The 25,285-nt window shown below is 41.0% G+C and overlaps 2 protein-coding genes across 6 annotated transcripts in view; both read right to left on the bottom strand.

The window, feature by feature from the left end:
- AFF4 (AF4/FMR2 family member 4) overlaps positions 1 to 10,409 on the bottom strand; it is an 81,979-nt gene extending 71,570 nt beyond the window's left edge. The window contains exon 1 of one of the 2 annotated variants that reach the window (XM_044454572.1): positions 10,105 to 10,409. The gene's annotated coding sequence lies outside the window, so the exon portion shown is untranslated. Of the gene's footprint in view, positions 1 to 9,804; positions 9,889 to 10,104 lie in introns of those variants that run through there. The other variant, XM_044454573.1, reaches the window with a different exon arrangement.
- A 5,538-nt stretch (positions 10,410 to 15,947) lies between these two features.
- ZCCHC10 (zinc finger CCHC-type containing 10) overlaps positions 15,948 to 25,285 on the bottom strand; it is a 23,937-nt gene continuing 14,599 nt past the window's right edge. For all 4 annotated transcript variants that reach the window (XM_044454394.1, XM_044454395.1, XM_044454392.1 and 1 more), the window contains exons 2-4: positions 23,274 to 23,432; positions 18,889 to 18,930; positions 15,948 to 18,117 (exon numbers count right to left, since the gene is read on the bottom strand). In XM_044454394.1, the coding sequence (XP_044310329.1) occupies positions 17,829 to 18,117; positions 18,889 to 18,930; positions 23,274 to 23,432 (490 nt within the window). In that variant the 3' untranslated portion in view covers positions 15,948 to 17,828. The remainder of the gene's footprint in view (positions 18,118 to 18,888; positions 18,931 to 23,273; positions 23,433 to 25,285) is intronic.

Genomic DNA, 25,285 nt, shown 5'->3' with positions numbered 1-25,285 from the left:
CCAATCTGGCTAACCCCGCGGCTATGATTGTGTTATTTCAATGTTCTCTATGATACCCAGATAATGAACAGCAATATTGAAAGAGTCAGATTTAAAGTGTATGTCTAGATTTATAGTCAAGTTTTGTGTTTTTCTAATTAGAATAAAATCTCAGCCCTACACAATGAGAAAACGAAACCCCTCAGGGAAATTAAAGACACCAATCTCTTAAAGGGAATTATGTAAGACCTGTAAAAAAACCCCATAAAGTAGAATCTAGAGAATTTCTATGTCCATATTGCTCTCCTCCTTCATGGATGCAAAGTTGTGTGGGAGAGGTAGCAGCAGGCTTTCCAATCTACTGTAGTCAGTAAAAGCCATGTTACACAGCTACCTGCAACGAAGACTTTCTCAAGGTGTGAACTGCTGAGGGACTGGAAGCCACCTCAGCAACCCTTCAGGGTATGGTCTAAATCAGCAGCTGGCAACCTGCAGCATTTTGAATATTGTTGGATTCAAGTTCCACCAGCCTCAGCCCACATAGACAAAAGTCAAAGATGACAGGCACTGTAATTAAAGAATGGGAGGATCAAAGGTTCTCCAATCCTGATCTGAAGGTGTATGAAGTCAAAATGCTGGAAGCCTATGTACAGATCTATGATGGAAGGAAGAGGTGCATACAGCTGTGGATGTACATACACACATGTACGTAATTAACAGTAATAAAGAAGTAGAATGGAAAACTTTCCAGTGCTGTTTTCTACAGAAAAAATTCTGTTAATAGAAATAAAATATCCTGAGATTATACCTGCAAGACTGTATCTATCAAGCACAGTTCAGCCTTTCCCAAACTGGTACCCCACAAATGTACTGACCACAGCTCCCAGCATCTCAGCCAGCCAATCATGACAACTAGGGGAGTCTGACACATCTGGAGGGCACGAATTTGGGGAAAGCTGAGTTTGCATGTCAACAATTTTCAGTATCTTTGTTTTGTTCGCTACATTTAAGCAATGTAAGGGAAGTACATGCTATTGTGTTTAAACTCTTACAAATGTCTCAATAAAAATAATATGGGTATTTTGTTAGCTTTGTTTACTAACTTCAAGTCAAATAAACATACTAAATTAAATCACTGTCCAGGATGTCATTTCAAGCTGAAGTGTTCTGATGCAAAGCCAGTTTAATTCGCACAGAGAAATCTGTAACACTAGTAGGAATACCAACAAAGATAGGGAGCAAAAGGGAAGAAGAGAGATAGTAGTGCAGACACTACACAATGAGGGGAGCGGTAATAAATGGTGTATCGGTGTCAAGTGAGAAGGGCATGATGATGTTAACAGACTAGAATGCAGAGAAAAAATTAAAAGGCTCAAGAGCAGCAGTGAATCTGAGAAAACAGAAGATGCTTTAGCAGGGGTCTCAAACTCAACTGACCTGGGGGCCGCTGGAAGCAGAGTCTGGGTGAGGCTGGGCCGCATCAAGCGGTGGTGGTGGGCCGCTCATCCCGCGTGGCTCCCGGAGGCCGGCCCGGGCGCCACCGGCGCTTTGAAGGCCGCAGGGCCCCTCCCCCGGGCCCCGCCCCTCCCGGCGCGCAGCTTAGAGGGAGCATTGCGCCCAGGGCGACGACTCACGCAGGTGCGTGTGAGAAAAACGCGCGGGCCGCACTATCACTAAACTTTGATATCAAGTGGGGCCCACAAAATATCGTCCCACGGGCCGCAATTGGCCTGCGGGCCGCGAGTTTGAGACCCCTGTGCTATAGGATACAAAATGAAATAGAGGTTTAACAGAGAATGGGTTCATGAGAAAACAGGGTTGGAATAAGGAAAACGCTTTATCTGTGCTTAAATTATAGCACCCCTTGAGCTAAGAGAATACCTGACATGTAGAGTTGTACACCCTGGTTTAGCTGAGCAATTATGCAGCAATAGGTAATTCATTTATAGTGTGATGAGCACAGGGGTTTAACAGAATTTAATTTGAACAATTGCTTTTTCCAAAGTAGTAGGCTACCTTGTTGACACAATGCTAAAAAAACTGATAATTAAAAGTAAAATTCAGTATTCTACACAAGGGTTAAAATAATGGGAAAGTCATTTAAAGATTTTATATTACATAACCTGTAACTATTCTTGCTGCAACCCAAATAGGGTTAACCAATGTTTTTACAAAGGCATAAGTTACTTGGCCCAGCATCACTTGATCTCTGCATATCTTCTTCACTCACACTGAGACATACCTCACTGGAGGAGAATATTGGTTAAGACAGCAACTGTCAAGGAAGTGCAACAAATAGTGGCAGTGGGGCTCTAAAAAAGCTGGAGCTTAGAAGGTCATCCTGTTCAATCAGATCTGGATACAGCTGAGCATAACTGCAGCAGGATTCTGAAAGAGTCCTAAGAAAATGACCTGGGACTAGGGACAGTGAAAGAAACACTGCACTGCAGCTTAACTGTATTTAGAGGAGGCATCTAAAAGGCCCAAAAAATAAAGTTGAAGAGTATGAAAAAAAACAACAACAAAGTAGTAGGATAGGAGGTGTACTATGACAAATGTGTGACACCAAAGATAGCTGAATATGAAGAAGCATACATGAGAAAGAAGGCAAGCAGATAAATTAACTTCTAAAATTGAAGAGATACCACTGGGAGAAGAAAGTTAGACCCATTCACACAAACCATCACTACGATTAATTAAGAGGGCAACATAGTGGAAAGCAGAATAATGGAAATAATACACTATAATAAGTATTTCAGAACTCATATTTAGATCCTTCCTATTAAAGTGGCTACTGCAACACAATCTTACATATTTCCAAACACATGCTATCCTTGCTCTACTTGCCCAGTCCCTCTTTTCCTTTAAGAGTTAAACAACTGAAAGCTTTAATGCAATGACACATCGTGGTTCCTGGGTTGTTCCTAAAATCACACGTAAAGTGGAAGTGACAAGGCACTTGCTCTGGAACAACTATAGCTAACTATGGGCTATTTAACCTAGAGTCAGCAGTTATGTGTGAATAGGATCTGGGCCAAGCAAGACAAAAGAATCAGTTAAGACAGAAGGCCAATATAACATGGCAGAAAAAAATCTATGATTTTTTAAAAACATATATTTTTAAAAATTAAATTGGATTGTGTGATTTTAAAATAAGTTTACATACTTAGTTTTTCTTATACAAACTTTTCAGATATAAGTTACACATGTTGTCTCTAAACTGAATCAATGCCCCTACTATACACACTGAATTAAGGAAGCTTTTCTATGGAAATAAATCATTTCTCAAATATGAATGAAGAACAGAGAGATAAAATCCAATTGAAAGATTGTCTTTTGGAAGATAGTTATTCTACAACAATCATGTACAATTTCAACTAAACACACTAGACAGGCAATTTGTAATGGCCTTATACAGTCTTGAAAAGTCCTCTGTTTTTTCAGTCTCTTGCAGACATCAAAGGATGAGATTTATCAAACCCTAGATGAACCACCATACATGGTTAGGAAGTGTTCAGCTTAGATGGAGCATGTCAAAGATCATACATACTTGTTCTGAGGACCTCAGTTCATTAATAAAAACAATATTGCTTAGTTTACAACTATTTAGTAAATCATATATGTAAAAGCACCATTTAAAGTGAAACCATGTAATTGGTGTAATTCATTTTTATAACTGGGGCATTTCCAAAGTTTAATGAAGCTAGAAGGCACCCAATCTTATGTAATATTTCTTGAAAGAAATTACTACTATCATAGCACACAACAAAATGTTGCAGCACATTTCTATCTCCTAACATGAGTTCTCGTGTTCAAGGCTTCAACCAGCCTGGAAGAACCTTGCAGCACTGTCTGGATCTAGCATTCTCCTGAAACCTTTCCCCACTGTACTACACAGTGCTAAAGTTGGAGGCAAGACATGAACCTAACTGCTTTACTACTACATAGCTGTGGGGAAGTCATGTAGAAGAAACCTATATGTGTGGTACATTTCTGCCCTGTCTTAATGATAATCAAGAATGCTATAAACTATGAAGGGTTCAAGCAGGCTTGCTTCCTCCATTCTCAGCATTCCCACGCCTCCATTTTTCATGGCTGAACCACCCTCAACCATAGACTCAACTACTAGGCTTAACCAATTTGTTAATCCTCCAACTCCTTTATACTCTTCCTTGTGGAGAAAGGAAAGCTGTCCATATAAAACAGAGAAATCTAAGATTTCAACATAACTCTGAAGAGCAGCAGCATGCTCCTTTCCCATGAGGTTGAAAACAGAAATTCCTCCTTTGGTATCCAAGAGAACCTGGAAGTTCACATTCCAGAAAATGCACTGAGTTATAAAATTTTCTGAACTCTCTGCTCTCAACATTCTGCAGAAGCTAAAGTTCACACTGCTGTTTTTGCTCCAGCTTTAAAAATCTGATTTTAATGTACAAGCACACACACGTACACACACATGAACACCCCCCCCCCGCACACCTATGGAATCTGAGAAATTGCTGCTGTGCCTTTGGGTGGCCCTCTTTCAATTGAAGTTGACCATCTAACTTTGTTATTAGAAACTGATGTTCAAAGAAGTCCAATGACTTAAGTATTTCAATTCCAGTAAAAGCAGTACATCACCTGGGATGTATACTAATAGTTATGCTTCCTTCCATTCCATTACACTCCAGGTAGATGGGTAAAAAAGCTCATCTACTGAAAAGACAAAGCAGGAGGACAGGGAGGCAATGACTGCCCTGCCATTTTTCCCATTCTACACTGGAAGCCTATAAGTCTCATTTTGGGCATTCATGGGCATTCTGATAGAACAGCTGCTTAAGTCACTGGATTTATAGCTTCTCCACACTGGCTGTTATCGTTTAGGTGCATATAAGATATTTCTATTTAAACTGTGATCAACTGCATAGAAAGCCAAACTGCAACAACTTAAGAATTACCACACAAACTATTAAAAAATTAACCAGGGTCTAGACAATATACAACCAGACCTCAGATCTTCAAACAGATATCAGGATCAATTTTTCACCCTTGCCAAACAATACAAATAGATTTTCAAATTCCCATCTAAACCCGTCATCATCATCATCTACACTTTTTTGATCTCACTAAACTGACACCAAGTATTAACAACAGTCTTCTCAATCTTCACCCAGTTGTAAAGCAGACCAAATACTACTTTCAGATTGTGGTGAGAAATGTGGAGGCAACACTAGCTACATTAAAGTTCAACTCTCCTTCATCAGCTCTGGCACAGAATGGAGCAAGAGGTAGATACCCAGGTCATGTATAAGCAAGATGTCAGGTCAGTAAGGAGGAGTCCAACACAAGAGAAAGCAGTAATTCAAAAAGATGAGTTAGCTTTTATTTTAAGATTTTTTTAAACTTACAAAACACTTAAATGTGGTGAGGCATTGAAATATTAGGGTCATATTCAATTAACAGAAAAATAAGCAAAATAGTGAAAACAAGATAGATTAAAAACAAATTACAGATTCAAAAGATCTTCAGTCTTTATTTTGCACTTCTGTATTGAAGGACATGATAAATTAAGATGGATTCCCTGTTACTGTACTGCCCTTTACAAAGGAGAGAAAACATTAAGAGAGACTTAACAGAATTTCAAAAAGTCAAGGATATATTTTTTAAAATGTTTATTTTTTATGTACCCTACCTTTTTTCCTCATGGAACACAAGAGCATACATGAGACTCCCAGGCAGTCTCCCATCCTAGCTATGATTAGACACAAACCTATTCAACAAGGTGTCTGCAGCATGTAGCCATGCCCTCAGACAGATTTGGGTGAAAAGCTATAGCTCAGTGATAGCAAATATGCTTTATACAGGTAATGTTCCAGGTACAATGCCCTGCATTTCTACTTAAAAAAAAAAACCTCTAGAGGACAATACAGTGGAATTTGGTATACCTCATCATACTGTGAAAAAGACTGGGACAGATGAGCTAACTAAGTATAAGGAGCTCTTCTTACAAGCTCTACTTACATTTCTCAGAGATCAATGCTATTGCCCAGCCTTTTAAATAGATATGAAAAATTTCCACTACTGTGTTTTTCAAAGCTGGTGTGGCAGTTGGACTGGGGACCAGGGAGATCCCAGCTGTAGTCCATTCAGCCAGGAAGCTCACTGGTTGACTGTGCCAGTAAGCCTAACCCACCACACTGGCTTGTTATTGTGAGGCTAATATGAAATGGAGGAATAACATGTAAACTGCCTTGGATTCCTTGCAAAAGATAAAAAAGGTAGAATAAAACTGCAATATGACAATGATATGAAAGGAGTGGCCAGACCTGCTCAACGGAAGAGCCACATACGGTAAATGTCAGATGTTTGAGAGCTGCAAGTGGGCACCCGTGGGGAGCAATGACAGGTGGTGAGCAGCAAAGCAGGCACCACAGGTGGCGAGCAGCAAGTGAGCACCCATGAGTGCCCTTGGCAGGGAGTGGCGAGCTGTAAAATAAACTCAAAAAATCGCATGCAGCTCCCAAGCCTTGTTCAGGCCACCCCTGCCATATTATATTAATATTATATAATAATTCTATTTTTTCTAAAACTGCAATTGTTTAAAAAATTACTAGTAACAAAATTCATATGCCATTTTAAAAGTGTAATTGAGCTTTTGTTGGGTTACTCCCTAAGGAGCACATTTAAAATGTTAACAAAAATCATATGCATTGTCTGAAAAAAGATGCTAAAAAGCAGAAAATAAACGTAATTCAAAATTAATTCACCTAACTGGTAAATACTTCTGAGATACTTTTTCAGATAACAAAATAAAAAAATTTTTATTTTTACTAAATAGAACATTTAAAAATGACCAATAAATGTAATAATCTGTTCAGGTCAAGGGTTAGCAACACAGCATCTGCAGATGCCCCTGGTATGACCACACACTGCTCTCCACGTCCTCTGCCCTCTCCATGTCACTATGACAATGCTAGCTTCTCCTCCTGCTTTCTATCTATGAGTGCCACTACTTGCTGCAGTTCCCACCTCACTGCCTAACATCAATTTTCCCATGCTCTCTTCTCCATTTTCCAGTCTTTGTGAGCTCCGCTAGGCAGAAGCTGTTTGTGCTGTTTTTTAGGTGTTGCAGTTCCCACCATGCTGCCCAACTGCTCACTGCTAAAGTGCATGAGTCAGACAGAAGAAGCAGGAGAAAGGGCAGATCTCAGGGAAGGGATAGGGAAGATGCATAGCAGGGAAGAAATCTATGTAGGGACTGAAAAGCCTAGAGGAAAGTGGTGGGGGGTGGGGGAGAAAAATGAGAATCCAGAAAGAGAATTATTTAGAATTCAGGTACAAATACAAGTCCACAAAGCAATTTGTTGTGAAGTTCAGGATGCTTTTTCAAGACGTCAAATGGGCCCAAAAAGGTTACCTAACTGTATTTAGGGCATGGATTTTCAATTCAAAACTTTTCAGAAAATTTACTTCACTGACACTGGTCACCTGACTTTATCAGTACACAGTTTGATAACATCAAGCCCAAATTCTCCCTTTCATCAAATACAGATGAGGTAGTGACTACTAGATGAAAGGGATAAAATTACATTCAGTTTGAAGCTGTCAAGCTACTTGTTACATGGCATGGAGTGTTCCATATTAGAACTCTCAACAACTTTGTTTTACAAAAACCAGAATGGGGAAGCACCCTACCCCTTTGGTTCCATGCTGCAGCTCTAATTTAAGATCACTCCTCCCTCCACAAAGGAGAAACATACAACAGTGTTTTATTAAAGCATTAATCTGAATGTTAAAAGTGACAAGGCTCCATCTCTTCTCCAGATCCAAGATAGAAACCATGTGGGCTGCCAAAGGATAGCAACCTGGTAACTTTTGCAGGTTTATTTACAAGACTGTCATACAGGATTAGATATTACACCATACAATTCTTCCCCTCATCCTACCCCCAGCTAACAACAGCTGTAGGAAGGATTTAAAGCAGGAGAATTATACCTATTAATTGATAATGGAAGGTGCAATCTCAAAACTACTATGAAATCCTGGTTAAACTGGAGTTTTGGTATGTCAATCAGTAATACTGGGTTGTATACAGTATTAGTCCCACTTAAATTCACTAAACTGAAAATAGGTTAGAATAGTATTGGATACAGTCCATTTTGTTTACTTTAAATTGAGAGGCTGTTTACAGCATATATTGTATGACATACCAAAATGAAATCCATCCAACCTAGTCATGGAACTTGAACTGTGAATTGGGCATCAGTTAAAATGAAGTATTCAGAATTAAACTAACTTAATGCTATGGTCTTCACTTCAATTCAACCAAATTAAATCAAAAGATTCTGATTAAATTACCAGCATGATAAATGGGTATTCACAGAAGATGAAAGACACAGTGACAAACCAAAAAGAAAAGCATGAAACATACTTGTAACAAATATTTTGGGACCCTACTCAATTTATGAACAACAGTACTACTCTGAATTCATTATAGTAAAAAGGAAGTACTGAGTTGGCTCAAACTCAAATTAAAAAAAACAAAAAAAAACAAAACAAAACTATTTTTCACATTTCCCTGGAAGATTCCAAGAAGTCCAGCTAGATTATCCCTAATGACAGAAGTCTGAGTGATTACAATTATTATATAAATAATTGCAATAAATACAATAAGGTTTAGTCCCACTTAAAGAGTTTGGTGCAGTGGAAAATTAAATTTTCTATCAACACTAGTAGTTCAACAATGTACCATGTAAAATGTATCATCTAAATCTTTCTACATTATATCCAAAGTACAGCTATAGTTCTATAGTGGTATATGAGTCAATATTTCCTTAAAGCCAGTCAATTTTTTCACATGCATGTAAGTAATCATAGCAGTCTTCTATACATACACAGAGAGCAATAAAGCATGTCAGCAGCAGTTACAGCAGTAACAGACTTTCAGGAAAATATCACTCTGAAGATCATATTCACATCTACCCAAATCATTTGTTAATATTTATGTATGTTCATACTCAAGGGCAGCTGAGACAGAAACAAATAAGTTTTGGATAAACCTGTCCTCAGTTCTAAAGGTGAAAGTAGAGCTATTGAAACGAGGCCTCATCCATGTTATACTGCCATTTCAAGTTGTGATTCTGTATGGGGAAAGCTGAAATAGTAACACAAACCTTCCTTCAAAAGGTCAAGTTACTGCATTTATTTTCCAAAAAGTCAGTTAAAATCCCAAAATATTTTCACAGAAACTTAAGAAACATGTCTTTAGAGTTTAAAAGACAGAATGTCAACCAGAAAATGCTAACCAAAAAAGCTCCAAGAACCAAACTAATGCGTAGGCTCCCCTACAGTCGCTCTGCTTGATCCATCCTAAGAGTTGCTCAGTACTTTTTTTTAAGCCAAAGCAAAGTGGAAGGAACAAAGCACTGACGTAAATCACTGGAGTAGGATTAAACTCAACTAACGCAAGAGATGGAAAGGAGATGGCTTATATGCACTTATCTCGGGCTATTTTGTTAGCACTTCTGGGAAAGAAAGGTGGTGCCATAGCATGTCAGCTTACATTCTTTCAACTCGGAAACATATCTCTATCTGTGTGTTTCACACATATCATATATAGCCGTGGGTATGTGTGTATCATACACACACCCTGTCTAGTACAGAGGCATACAGATCTTGAGATACCTTGAAAGGTTTAGGCCTTCAAAGAGCATATAAAAGAAAGACCGCCGAATAGGAAACGATCCAAAGAAAAGAAGCTTCCCCGAAAGCCAAGGGGCAGGGAATTCAGGGCGGAGGAAGAAAAAGAAAGCCAATTCCAGACTGAAGGCAGAAAATACCCACCGACTACCACCCTCCCGGAAGGGGGAGGAGAGGGGAAGGAAGACACATCCTGAGGCGATGTCGGCCGCTTTTGGAGGAGAAAGGCAGTGGGGGCGGGACAGTGGAAGTAAGGACCGGCTGCCTACGCCAGAGATGAGGGTGGGCCCGTCTCATTCCCCTCCTGCTCAGGAAAAGGGGCGCTTCCCCCACTACCTGGCGAAATGGGGCCTACCTTGCTTGGAATGGCTTTGCCTCACCCCAGCCCACCCCAACTGAGGCCACTTTGCCGGAGCCTACAGCCCCGAGCCGCACGTCACTCACCTCCGCTGACGGCTTCGCTAGACCTCCCCGACCATGTCCCGATCGCCAGTCCCGGGAGGGTGTGAGGAGGGCCAGGAAGGCCCCAACACTGACGAGGAAATGGGCGGGCCACGGCGGATCACCGCGAAAAAGAAGGCGCGACGGCGGAGTACCATCTCCGGCTCTCCCGCCGATCCATGTCTGGAGGCCGCTGAGCTTGGTCTAGACTGGGCGAAGTGGGCAGCGGAGGCGCCAGCCTCCACGACTACTTCTGCTGTTGCTGTTGCTGCCGCCGCCGCCTCCGCCGCCACCGCCTCCGCCACCGCCTCCTCCTGCCCCTCCCCCGCTCTGGAGTAGGATTACCCAGCAGCCCCCGCGCCAAACACAGCCCCGCCGCCCCGTCCGGCAGCTGAGAGGCAGGACCAAAGACCCCCACACGTGACCTTCAAGGAAAGGATCCCAGAGAGGAAGTTGCAGATCGTTTTGGACTGGTCATGTGATGTAGGGATCCGCACAACGTCGAGAGCTGGCGCTGCTCGCGCCCCCTACAGGGCACAGCGGACACCGCCGCTTGGACATTTTACTTTCTAATATGCTTCTGCCTTATGGTGTACAAAGCTACGCAGTACATCCTGTCCGGCGAGTACGTCAGTGGACGTCAACTAGTGTGCATTCCTGGGGTAAAAGAGGGCGTTAAGAGATCTGAGCGACGTGGACGAATCAGCTGCTAAAACGATGACAGAGAATATGTTTCATCCAAATATACTTCATAAAACTTGAGCTTATAGGTCGCTTTCCTAAGTAATTCGTCAGTAACTTACAGAATAAAACTAAAAATACTAAAACAGCACAAAGATTAATTTTTACAAAAGTTTATATTTTGAAAAAATCAAAACTACGAAACCGGACAAATAACAGGAAAGAGTAGGAAAATTAGAACCTACTCCAGTGAAAAGTGGATAGAAAAGAGAAAGGTGTTAAGAATATCTTTAAATAAAAGCCCGGAGGGAGCCAAATGTACAGGCTAGGGAAGAGGGCTCCACAGCAGGGAAGGGAGGAGGTCTGTGAAGAAGCCCACCAGCCTAATTGCTGTTAATGATAAACAAACTGGCAGGAACGTATGGCAGATCTTAAAGCTCAAGCAGGTTGGAATGACTACAGGTGGTTCTTAAGTAACTTGTTTCCAAGCTGTTTAGTGCTTTTGAGATTGATACTGGCACTTTGAATTAAGCCTGGCAGCAAAGAGATGGTCAATAAAACTGTCTCAAGAGAGGTGCAGCATGATCCAAATACTTCTCCCCAACAAGTGCCTGGTCTGCCATGTTCTGTAGTAGCTCATGTTTCTGAACTTTCTTCAAAAGCACCTTAGTGTCAACAATAAAGAAACTGAAATGGTGAAAGATTTTTGTATGCCTTGACTCAATCATCAATTCAAAGGGAGACTGCCAAGACATTAAAAGCAGCCTGATTGGAAGGGCAGCAATGAAAGAGCTAGAAAAGATCATCAAGTGTAAGGACGTTTCACTGGAGACCAAGACCAAGACCATCTGCATGAATGTGTGTGAAAGCTGGGCAGTGAAGAAACCTGACAAGAGTTAGATTTGAAAGATGGTGCTGGAGGAGAGCTTTGTGAATCCCCTGGCCCAACAGAAAGACAGACAAGTGGTCCTAGATCAAATCAACCCACAGCTTTCCCTGGGAGCAAAAATGACAAAACTGAGGCTGTCATATTTTGGACACATCGTGAAAAAGTAAGACTTCTTGGGGAAGTCCATCATGTTAGGGAAAGTTGAAGGTAGAAGATAAAAGACAAGACGAAATATGAGATGGATTGACTGCATAAAGGAAGTCACAGCTTTGAATTTGCAAGAGCTGAGCAGGGCTGTCAGGGGTGGGACATATTGGAGGGCTTTCATTTACAGAGTCACTATAAGTTGGATATAATTTGATGGCACATGACAGCAAGAGTCAAGTTGTAACCAGAGCATGGGTAAAGGCAATGAGACCCACTGTACTGTGGTACTGGCTAGCCTTCTGGAGAGGCAGTGGTGGTGGCGGTTTCTTTGCCACTATCACTGCTGCCACCACTGCCATCCGAGAGTAAGTCTTAGAATGTTCCTCACTCCTGCTTGGTTATGCTTCTCACAAGTCTTCTGCCACTTGTACTAGAGTCATGAGCCCAACCATTTCATTGGCTAGAGCTCTCTAGAAAACCAGGGAATTGATACAGGTCTGGTCATCCTTGTCTCCCAGGTCGAAACAAGATCTTGAAGCTAAAACTCAGGCAATTAGAGACCTCAGGAAACCCTCTGAATCCAACAGCCTCTGAAAACAAACCATAGTAATAGGTTCTCCACCCTGGCAGCAGTTATAAGTGGTCACACTGTCATCTGAAGCAGGTAATGAACTATTACTATAAATGAAGTCATTACAGGCTCCCACACCAACAGATTATAATCTCCTAAACCAGTACAAAACGCAAGGTCCAACATGTGACCTGTATTCTTAAGATCCTACTGGGTATATTGAACCAGACATAATCTGAGACAGGCCTGTGGCTGTAATGGATCCCATGAAATCTTGAGCCAGTCCAAACATGGCATCCTCAGCATGTATAATCAAAGGTCTTGGGGAGGGGGCAGTACTGTATCCAATACCAGCTCTGTAAGCTTGAGCAGAGGCTGTTAGGAAGGGAGGAAGGTCTTATAGTAATGGAATTCTTACCCTGCCTGGTTCTAATACCAGGTACACACATGCAAACTCCATTGGCTAATGAATAGAGAAATGATCTTAAGAATTTGGCCACTCTACTCCCATCTCTGCCTTTCAAACTGTATTTGAAGCTGTACTTAAGAGTCCTTGGAGTCCTGATGGACATAACAAAGAAATTTACACTTCCCTATTATCCAGTCAGGAAATAAGCAGCTTTAGCTAATTGAAGAAAAATGACTGCAGAAGAAAATGCTTATGACATACAGAAAGCAGATTGCAGAACCTTGCATCATAATATATTTTACAACATACATATGTGTTTTCAGGTTTTTAAACAAAACATCTATTCAAACTATACATATAATCTAAAGCCAAGAAAATCTTTTAATGTGGCAGAATTATTTGTTTTATGAGACAAGATACAAGAATACAGACATTTGTATTCACACAGCAGAATTTTTCCCTCTAAAGAAACTAGCACTTTTACGAGAGATGTCTTTGTTCCTGATCACAGATCATGGATACAGCTCTCAAAGGGTTAACATGGAACAGCGTTCTGTCAACATCTGTGCACTCCATGTGCTAGTCTCAGATGCCCAAGGTTAGATTAGGACATTAATTAGCTTTGACAGTCAGAGACAAGTGCATCAGTGTACGAGTTGCTTGCCTTTCTTTCCCTTTGATGTCTTGCTTTATTCTTGTCCTGACCTGCAATTAATTATTGAAACTAAGTTGCAATGTTTGCATGATAGGCTTCCTTTTCCCAGGCTGAAAAGTAAAATTGAAAATCTTCAAAATACATGCTTCAAAATATTTTAAACCATTCCATAATGAGTTAGTCTACCTAATCACAAGGATGCTTGAAAGGAATCTATATAGAAGTCCTAAGAAAATACCATTTATAGCCATCAGTTGATTCATGCCCCTGCTTGAAAAATATGCAAATCTGTTCCAGAAATCTAGTTGATTTTGGACTTTACATGGGTAGCCATGCCACATAAGATTAATGTATAGGAATATATTTGCAGTGTATTTCAAAATACAACATTGATCTTAGAAAGTTACAATAAAATCAATTCATCAAATAATTGTTTTCTCAATGAAATGTCTGCAGTTGAAGATTCAAGTTCATTTAACATTCCTTTAACATAGTTCATACATAGAGATTGAACACTATAGGTTGGTTTGCTCATAACAACCCATAGGCTGCTGGAGATAAACAGGACATTCAACAATCCCAAGTTAACCTATGGTTAATTATCCCACAAATTGCTCCATGTACCACTATTCCGAACAATGGATCATGTAGTTAACTATCTGTGGTTAACTTGATGACAACCCATAATTTACCACATGTGATTTTGTTACATGCAAAGCAGATCAACCTCTCCTTCAATATTACCCTGGAGTTAACATACTCATATATTCTCTGAACTTTATCATTTCAAAACATAAAAATACTCCATTTTTCAGGAACTTGGTTGCTTACCTACCTACTGTGGTTGGAGATATATTTTTCCTTATATGAATTATAGCCATTCTAGCTACTGCTAACATATGTATGACTTCCATGTCCTCAAAAAGTTTGTTTTTAGATTTATTTATTAAAACATTTCTATGCCGCCCCTTGCCGTAGCCTCGGGGCGGCTCACAACATAATAAAATACACAATAAATTAAAACAATAACAATTAAAATATATACATTGGAATAAAATAAGCCGCCCTGGCCAAATAAAATTCAATGCTATTAACATTTAAAATGCAGCTTAAATAAAAAGGTCTTCGCCTGGCGCCAAAAAACAAATAACGACGGCGCCAGGCGGACCTCTCTGGGGAGCGCATTCCATAACTTAGGCGCCACCGCTGAAAAAGCCCTCCTCCGAGTAACCACCCTCCTAATTTCCTTCACTGAGGGCTCCCGGAGGAGGGCCTCTCCCGCTGATCTCAGGGGGCGACTGGGCATATATGGACGTAAGCGCTCCTTCAGGTAACCAGGACCCAAGCCGTTTAGGGCTTTATAGGTCATCACCAACACCTTGAATTGGGCCCGGACTTCAATGGGGAGCCAGTGAAGCTGACGGAGAACTGGAATCATGTGAACATAACGTCCAGTCCCCGTCAGCAGCCTGGCAGCTCTATTTTGAACCAGTTGAAGTATCCGGACCGTCTTCAAGGGTAGCCCCACGTAGAGCGCGTTACAGAAGACGGGAAGTCACCAGTGCATGAGATTACACACACACACACACACACACAGTTGTGGGGAGACCTAACAATAGAGCATAGCTGTATTTCTAATAAGACTCCTACTTTTTTTTAGCATTTGAACGGTATCAACTCCAGAGTTTCCAAGTCTCCAGTAAGCATCATTGACTCCCTTTCCTTTCCAGGAGTAGTTTGAAATCTCTTTAGCAGGGTTTGACTCCCTATTATATAATAAGAACAAAAAGACTCCCCAGGTGGAAAACCAGGTGTGACAGTTCGTGCAAAAGAACTGTAAACTCAGGACTGACCATGTGTCCAAAAGCACTCTAGTTTTTAGTTCCATGTGTTTCTGGTGCTCACCCACTACAATATGGTACCTAATTCCAGTTGGTACCTGACTCCAGCTGATTCCCTGGAGTCAGGTACCAAGGCTGAAATCTACATACCTACAACTACTTTTTAGCATGTGAAGTGGGAAAGCTGCCATATTACAATTTGACTATTAAACTTTAATTATTTTGTAGAGAATCTTTGTCATTGTGAAAGAGAGCAGTTTTGCTACATACAACATTTGCTTTTGAATGTTATTCCTGTATTTTAAGCTATCCTAGAGCAAATAAAAGATTCATGCATGCCAGCATTAAGTTTCCCACAGTGGCCAGTCCGATGCTTCTGGAAAGTCTACAATCAAGACTTGAAGTCTACAGCTAAGACTACCAAGTTGGCACACTGCCTCTCAGCCAGTCAGTCATCAGCATGAGTAGCCACAGGACAATTGTAATAGGTCTCCATAATGCACTTAGCTCTGAGTAAACAGCTGATAGCGATCCCTGCCCTCTCCGAGGTATTTCCTTCATTATCCTTAATGGCTTAAGGGTTTTAAGACCAGCAACACTGAAGAAAATAAACTATAATACTGGTTTGTGAAAATAAATGCTAAGACCCTTAATCGCATTTAATAATTTATTAATCTTTCTTCTTAAATGATACATTCTTTAGCATGACTCAAATAATTATCTGGTAGTTTTAGAATTACATTATCAGAATTCTGCAAAACATAGAAATGGTTACACACTAAAATACACAACTTACATGAACATTTAAATAAAACATTTGTATTCAAAAGTCATTCTACACACTACATTTTCATAAAAATATAAAAAATAGTTCAATCATTAATACTTTAACTAGACTAGGATATTTAAGTTTTCCCCCACATGTTCCCTCTTTAAAAGACTTCTATCAATAAGAAACTAAAAGACTGTATCACAAATTGACTATTGCCAATTGCTAAAATTTATCACAACAAGTTAGTTCACTTCTGTAAGTAGCAAGAAATGTACTGCAATATATTTGCTAATACATATCCTCCATTCCAGAGTTCATTCACTTATATATAACTTGTGCTATGCAAAAAGAAAAATAGTTGTTCTAGATTAGTGAGTGTAAATTAGAATACAAATGGAAGTTACTATATGACCAGAATAATCAAATGTATCTTACAATTAAGCATTATTCAAAAATAGCACAAGAGGAAATATTTAAAGATAGTTTCTCTCTTTTATCTGGCTCCAATGAAAATAAATGTTTTCCTCATTTAAAATAGGATATTTGTAAGTTATTACAATTTGTATGTTATTAAGATTTTTCTAAGCTCCCAAATTAATATGTGGAAGGTGAAATGAAGATTTCAACCTACCCCTCCCATTTTATAACCTTCACTAGGGTGCATCTAATGTTATGAAAAGGCACAAAGATGAAACACTTTAGTTACAACAGTTAACACTATTCTCTATGCACAGTGCAAGTGCAGCTTAAGATATGGCCTTCAAGCTCTGAACCGATATTGTTAAAAAGATTAAAGCATTAGGCCCTGATCCAGAGATTCTGTTTCATAGTGGACACAGACATGAATGTAGCTACATGCAGAAACCTCCCTTGCTCATCAGATGATGGATGCAATTCGCACTGGACAGTGCTGTTTACCGTTTATGGGCAGAGCAATTCTTGGAATCAACCTCCCTCCAGCACAAAGACTGACTGGGACTTTCAGAAATGGAAACCATCTCCTTTGGAGGGAGAGACCCTTAAGCACAGTAATGTGCTGCCTTCTAGTATGCTAGGATCTCTGTACAGAAACAATATGCATATGCAGGAGCAAATCCAGAAGGGCACTATATACCAAAAGCCTCTTTCCACTTGCTGAACAAACCTGTTCGACTGGAGTAAAATAGGGTCCTCAGATAGGATACCAATGTCCAATAAATCTACTCTAACAGAAATTTGATATTATAACTAATATTTGACCAGAACTAATATTTGACCAGAAAATAGCAGGAAAAGCCAGTTGAAGAAAGCAAATCTGTCTGTACTGAAGGAAATTATTATTTCTCCTTTAGCTGTTAGTGGAGTAAATATGGCTTTGGACATAGCAGCTAACTGAAATAAAATTTAATATTCTTCTTACTTTGTGTTGTATGCAAAATTGAAGAAGTTAATATAAACAGAAGGTTGCTATGACATAACACAGAATAGTTCAAAGAAATTGTGTTTTGCTTTCTAGCATGTAAACATTAGGGTGACTGGACCTTAGTTCATATAAACATTTGATAGATTTCTTTAAAAACTAAGAAAAAAGGTAGCATTTCCTATTAACCCATAATCCACAAAAATACTCTTTCAATAAGCATTACTTGCCATTTAACAGCATATGTCCTATCAACTACTATGTAAAACACATACAGTTTATCAATGGTAAAAAATGACCTGTTAGTTTGGTTTGGCCATTATGCATTTTAGATGCTGTTTATTGTTCATTAATGCCAAAGTTCTAACACCGAACCAAGTTGTTTTTCTTCTTCTTTTTCTTTGGTGGCTCATCATCTGTGCTGCTATCTGTGCTGCTGCTGCTGCTGCTACTACTAGAGGAACTAGAATCTGTCTCAAAGTCAGAAGAACTGGAAGAACTACTTGAAGAAGGGGAGGATGAGGAACTGGAAGTGCTTTCATCACTGTCACTGTCATCAGAAGAAGAGGATGAGGACTCCTCACTGTCAGATGAAGATTCACTAGCTGAACTGACGCTGCTGCTACTGCTGGAACTTGTCACACTTTTGGACCTGCAGAAAAAGTGTAAAAGGATCAGCAGGTATTATTCATCATTGCTGTGCCAATCAGTAGTCAGCAAAGTCTACTAAAAGTTAGGGCACATCCTATGCATGGTTAGACAGAAGAAAGAAATCCTATAAGCCCCAGCATTACCCAGTCAATATAGTTGGCTGAGAAATGCTGGGAGTTGCAGAGACTGTTTTCTGTCTATATGTGCATAGGATTATGCCTTAATTAATTGGGCCAAAATGTCTTGCAGTCTTTCCAAGTCGTGGGGAAAAATATACACTCCCAAGATACCATTGTCTGACAATTCTGTTTTTAAAATGTTTGAAATGATTAGTTGTGTGAAAGCATCTTTGACTTCCAAAGTGTCAGTTTGCTAGTAGAAGGTGTTTTAAAAAGTAGCACAGAACAAGTGATAAAAATAAGACTATATTAATACAAATCGGAGTAATTTTCCAGGCTATACTGAAGTTTTTTCCAAAAAATTATCAATATTCAGAACAATAATGTAGAAACATGGCAGCTGAACTCATAAAATTTCAAATCACCACTTGGCCATGAAGCTCAAAGTTGGTGACTTTCGTTCACTCGCTCACTGCCTAACCTACCTCACAGAATTGTTGTGAGGATTGAATGGGGCTATGTAATCTGCCTTGTATTCCTCACAAGACCAAGAAATGGCAAGATATAAATGCAATGTAATAATCATAGTAAGATACATCTTACATATGCACGATGAGTACAATGAACAGGAAATTGTTCAAATTTCCACATACTTTTTTTTCTTGTTCTTCCTGTCTGCAGTACTTTCTCCAGAGCTAGTTGAAAGCGGGTGGAAGAAAAAAAACAAACAGCTTTAATACATATGGGTGCAACAGTTACTTTGTTGTTGTTTATCAAAAAAAGTTACATACTGAAACTTGGACTTAGTCTTAGAAAATGTCAGCTGCCTAGCAATATAGAAGCAAAGAGTTGGGGGTTGAGTAAATAGATATCATTTTCCAACTTAAGGGACATTTTCATGAAGAGCACCCTGGGAATCTGCTGAAGAATGGCACAAAATAATAATAGAAAACCTACAGTGAATAGCATTTTACTATTCAGCTTAACAATATGTTTTATGCTGTTTTAGGTCTGATCATTTTAATATTTTATTGATACTGTAAGTCACACGGAGCTTTGTCAATGGACTGCACATAAATAAGGTTATTTGTTCATTGAAATTTTTAATGGCTGAACCACATTTTCTAGAGCAGTTAATGTAGAAGAAAAGACTTAAGGTTTTCATCTTACATCAAGGTAAAGCACCAAGAACAAATAGAAATGTAGAATACGCTACAAGTTCTTTTGCTAAAGTTTCTTGGAGCAGTTTGAAAACAGTTTACCATGCTAGATAAGAACAAAAAAACTTAAGAAAAGCCAAAGGTCCATCTGGTCCAGCCCTCTGTACGCTGCAATGCAAACCAGCTGATCACAAGCAAGATGGGTACAAAATGTCCACCAGTCAAGCTCCTCAGCAGGCAGGCCACCTCTGCTAAAGGAGTTAGCACGCAGCCAGCAAGCCACTGAAAGCCTCATCCACCATGAATCTGTCATCAAACAGTAATACTAATTACTAGTGTTCCTAACAATAAACACTAGGTAATGTTACAAAAGGTGGGTGGGGGGAGAGAATCATTGCAATTTCTTTTCATTTTATCTAGTTCCCAAGGCAAATTAAATTAAATTCTATGAGAAGCCAAAGGGCAACTGGTGAAGTATTACAGCCAAAATTCTGCATTCAATTGATACGGATCACTACAGCTTCTGTCCTTATGCCTCAGCTGGAAACAGCAATTTAAAAAGACACAAACCATGCACTGAAGGATGGCTCATTCATCTAAGGGAACCCACAATGCAGAACTTTTTCTTCAGAATTACCCAGAGGTGGCCGAACTATGGCTCAGAAGTCACATGCAGCTCTTTGACAGTTCAGTTGTGGCTTATGAACCAACAACGATGTCCATGTACTTTGCGGTCCATGCAGTCCATGACAGCCCCCACAAGACGCTGGCAGAATGGGCAATCAGGGCTACAGGTGCCACTGAGGGCAGTGGAGAAACATCTGGCACAGAGGAGGGAGATACAACTGAAGAGGCATAGACAACATGCAGAAGAGAGAAAGGTGAGGTGCTGCTGAACAAGCACGGAGGGGAAGACTGAAGCAGCAGCCTTAGAAGTTTGGATAGCATTGGAGAGAGGGGAAAGTTGTTGACTACTGAAAAATGTGAACAATACAGAGAGAAGAGTGAGCAGGCTCAGCCAAAAAGGAAAACACACAGGCCAGAAAAGGAAGGTCTGGAAAAAGAAAGACATCAGTTAATATTGCCTGCTTTTGAGTTCTGACCAGGAGTGAGGTCTATGCTATGATATTCCTACCCTTCCTTTCTCTTCACCTATGTTCTGCAGCCCTCAGGAAGGGGGTTAATCCACCTCTTCCAAAGTCTTTGCTCAAGGATTGGAACTGAGTGGGCTGATCTGCATCTTCAGACATTTTGTCTTCATACATGCCCAGCAGACTTTACTTAGGAAATTAATTAATTATACCCTCCAAAGGCTTTTTCCCTATTAAAAGACTTATAAACAGAACAGGGACCCTCAAGTCTCTAAGACTTTTGGTCTGTAGATTGGAGGGACTGAAACTTTGTCCAGCTCTGAAATAACCTATATCTGTTTCTAGAATCTCCAGGAATTATAGTTTGAATGCACTCTGCAGTGGGGTGGCTTAAGAATTTAAGTTGGATAGTTCCTGGCTGAACTATCACCTCACTTTTACAAACTCACCAGTTAAACTTAAGCATGCAACTAATCCTGAAGACTCAGCAACTCACTGCAATATGGGGATAGCACTAATACTTTACCTTACTAGGCTGTTTTTTATTACTTAAATACTCTAAAATTTGCTATAATGGTGGAGAAATCAGCACCATACACATTTATATAAGGAAGAGTTGGAACGAGATTTAAAAGCAAGCACTTATTAAAAATTGTTGCCCCTTTAAAAGAAAAAGAAAAGAAGAAGCCATGTGCAGTCAATAGCCAAAATAATGGCTTTAATATACAGCCTATCTTGAATCATTTTTGTATATTAAATTAATTAAACTTACTAAGTCTGCTACCTGTGGAGCAGCTTTTCCCAATCTGGTGGCACTAGCTATGCTAACTTGGAAATGATGGAAGCTGCAGTCCAACACACATCCAGAGGAAATCAAGCATATGCAGTAAGGGTACTGATTTTAACCATTGATTGAAGTCTATTGATTTTAAGCATCTTAGGCACACTAACTTTGCAGAGGAGTACAAGAGTACCAAGTACCCTGTATAATACCCTGGAATCAAAACAAATTCCTGCACACAGGCTGGAAACCTAAATTATATGCCACCCGTCCAAATAGTACTTTTGTTAACCTTTTGGACTATATCTTAATGCTTGATTTGAGTAAATACTTGGCTGAGGACAAGAGCACAATGCCAAAATAGATCTAAAAATATTCCACCATGCCAGCTTTGCCAACAGATAAGCTAGTGCATATACGGTTGTTTTGCACGGAATAATCAGAAATTGCCCATTCAAACAGAACCTGCAAGAACCAGTTCTAGCACAATCATCACCATCAACAACACTTTAAAAGTAGCTTAATGCTGGCATAGAAGTGTGCTGAGAACCACCCTGCCTGCAAGCTTGCAGGCTTAAGATAAGAGACCTTAAGGAAAGTGGAAGGGCACACAAAAGGACACAGAAAAGGTAAAATGGGCAGAAGATAAGAAACATGTCTCTAGATACTGTTTAATCATTTCTAAGTTAGATGCAGAGCTATTGGGACAAGATGTACCAGAGAAAAGGAACAACAAAAGGATGAAAAAGTGGAACAGAAGTAATAGGTCAAGGTTCAGCAAAAGGTAAGGAGCAGTAAAGCGATGAGGAAAAACTAGGAACTGAAAGAATTGGTATATAGATCAGATCAGTATACAGTGAAGAGACTGAAAAACAAGATGGTAATACATTCAGATGGATAAGGAAATGTAATCCTGTGAAGGAAGTGCCACAAAAAGAAAAACGTGGTCAAAATAAGAAAGAAACTAAACTAAAACCAGAGTAAAGACTGGAGAAAAGAGGGAAGCAGCAAGAGAAAGCAAACTGGAAAGAAGAGAACTCCAATGTTTAAGTCAGGAAAGAAGAAACTACATAATCACATGTAAAGTTATAAGAAACATGGGAGCTGGAAAGTGAACAGGAAGGGAATGTTTACTACTGACTTATGTTTACTGCCACCTGCTCTTGATAATGTAGTAACTGCTTTTAGTACTAGTTGACTATGCAAAAATATCAAGTGCAAACCAAACAAAGTTAAGTATAAATGTAAATGTATGTGTGGTGGACACAGCCTTAAAGCTGTGTACAGACTTTTCTGCTTTCTCTACATACAAAATAAGCTGTGAAAGAGCAACTATTTGTCCAAACCTTTTTGCACATGCAATTCTTGCCACTGTCCTTAATATTATAATGAGTAACAATAAATTGGGGAGTTGTAAACAATTTGTAATGGTTGACAAACATTGCTTCCAAATACAAGGTCTATGAGCTCACCTTTCTTAGTACTGGCCACTGTTAATGTCTGCCCAAAACAAATGATAGTTTGGGGGCGGGGCGGAAGCAGAATCTCATAACTGGGTTGTTTGCATGTAATGACAACCCACCAGTTTAAAAACTGCTAGGTTGTCAGGGATGCTGAGTCTAACCTGACAGCAAACCATGGTTTGTAGTTAAAAAACAACCATACAGCCCTTTTTCTTATGTCATGCTCAGCAATCTACAAAGGAGCTGATTATAGATTGCTGAGTAAAACTGAAAGACGTGGGTGACTGTGGGCAGTACACCCAATTTCCCTGCCCTGCCAAAATAACCCATCACTTTTTGAAGAGTGGGTTACTGTTACATGCAAACCAGGTCAATGTGTTCACAACAGAACAAAAAGTATTACATCAGCACTAGTGCGTATTCCTAGCAAGAACTCGGCTTCCCTACCAGTCAGACAAAACTCAAGAGAACTTCACTATGGTTAGATCATGTACATACATGTTTCTACAAGTGATATGCCAGCTTCTGCACTGCTGACCTTACCTTTGTTGCAATAGTTGGTTCTCCTTTTCTTTAAATGCTTTTTTAAATTCTGTTGTCCTTGATGGTCTATGTAGGTATTTTCTTTTCCCAGTACATTCATAGGTCCAGTGACCAAATTCCAAACACTTCTGACATCTCACATGTTGCTTGTTTGCCTCCCTATGAAAATATGCAAAAGTGTTTAAGACCAGATGTCTTTGATTTAAAAGTGGAATAGCGGATATTAACATGCTAGAAACTGGATGTTAATCTAGTTTCCGGGGACGGAGGATGCCAGGGCCACACCAGGGCTGCTGCCGATGTTGCAGAGGAGGGCGCCACCATCTTGCTGCCTGGCAGGTTTCCGCGGCCCTCTCTGCTTCCCCCCCCCCGCCGGCGTCGGTGAGAGCAATGCCTGACTGGGGGGTAGGGCGCGCGCGTGGGCGCCAGCTTAACCCGCCAGACGTGGCCTGGGGCCGGCAGCCTCTGGCCGGCAGCCGAAGGGCGACAGCCAAAGGGCGGTTGCTGCCGTTTGTGGCCGTTTGTGGCCATGTGGGGCTGGGCTGGCGGGGGGCTAGGTCGGTGGGTGGAATTTTATATTGGGGGGATAGACGGGAAGTTTTATACTGTTTTAAAGTTTTATTGTATTTTAATTTGTTTTTATGGAGTCATCCCTGGCCATGTCGACGGTTGAATTACCTGGGGAGCGCGTGGGCGCCTCCATCGGGGTGGTCACGGGAAATGGATGTTACAGCAGTGGGGGTTTAACGTGTCCGCGTAGAAGAAGGAGGGACAGATGGCTGACACCTGTCCCTCCTTCTGGTTCCACCCCCAGCGAGAGGGTTCCAGGTAGTCTTGTCAACCGCCCCTCGGGCCTGACGGTGCTGTTGCTTAATGCCAGGTCAGCCCACAATAAATCTTCCCTCATCCATGACTTGACTGTGGATGAGGGGGCCGACCTGGCTTGCATAACAGAGACCTGGGTGGGAGAGGGGGGGATGTCGCCCTCTCTCAAATGTGCCTGCCTGGGTATCTGGTTCAGCACTGTCCACGCCTGAAGGGGAGGGGAGGGGGGTCGCTTTGGTTTACCGAGCCTCCATCTCCCTCACGGGACTTCCAGTCCCTTCGAGGCCAGCGCTGGAGTGCCTCTACTTGGTGTTGGGTGACCGAGACAGATTGGGGATTCTGTTTATGTACCGTGCACCCTTCTGCCCAATAGTTTCCCTGCCTGAGCTGACGGAGATAGTCTCAGACCTGGTGTTGAGGACCCCCAGGATGTTGGTCCTGGGGGACTTCAATCTCCATGCCAAGACTGGTCTGGAGTACCGCAGGGATCCATTTTGTCCCCTTTGCTGTTTAACGTCTACATGAAACCGCTGGGAGAGGTCATCAGGAGGTGTGGGCTGCAGAATCATCAGTACGCTGATGATACCCAGCTCTACCTCTCGTTCTCCACCAATCCAGGTGAGGCAGTGGCTGTGCTGAACCGGTGCCTGGCCGAGGTAATGGGCTGGATGAGGGCCAAAAAACTGAAGCTCAATCCAGACAAGACGGAGGTCCTGTTGGTTGGTGGATCAGGCTTCGGGGAAGGTGAACTGAACCTAGTCCTGAATGGGGTTGCACTCCCTCTTAGGGACAAGGTCTGCAGCTTGGGAGTGCTCCTCAACCCATAGTTTTCACTGGAAGCTCAGGTGACAACAGTGGCGAGAAGCGCTCTTTCAGCTTCGGTTGATCCATCAGCTGCGCCCCTACCTGGAGAACGACTGCCTGGCAACAGTAACACACGCGTTGGTGACTTCCCGACTTGACTTCTGTAACGCGCTCTACGTGGGGCTGCCCTTGAAGATGGTCCGGATACTTCAATTGGTTCAAAATAGAGCTGCCAGGCTGCTGACGGGGACTGGGCGTTATGTTCACATGACTCCAGTTCTCCGTCAGCTTCACTGGCTTCCCATTGAAGTCCGGGCCCAATTCAAGGTGTTGGTGATGACGTATAAAGCCCTTAATGGCTTGGGTCCTGGTTACCTGAAGGA

The sequence above is a fragment of the Varanus komodoensis genome, unplaced genomic scaffold (genome assembly GCF_004798865.1).
Source record: "Varanus komodoensis strain SLA01 unplaced genomic scaffold, ASM479886v1 scaffold7_3, whole genome shotgun sequence".
Classification (NCBI taxonomy): domain Eukaryota; kingdom Metazoa; phylum Chordata; class Lepidosauria; order Squamata; family Varanidae; genus Varanus; species Varanus komodoensis.
Note: the sequence above shows the minus strand (reverse complement) of the source record. Positions and strands in the feature narration are given on the sequence as shown.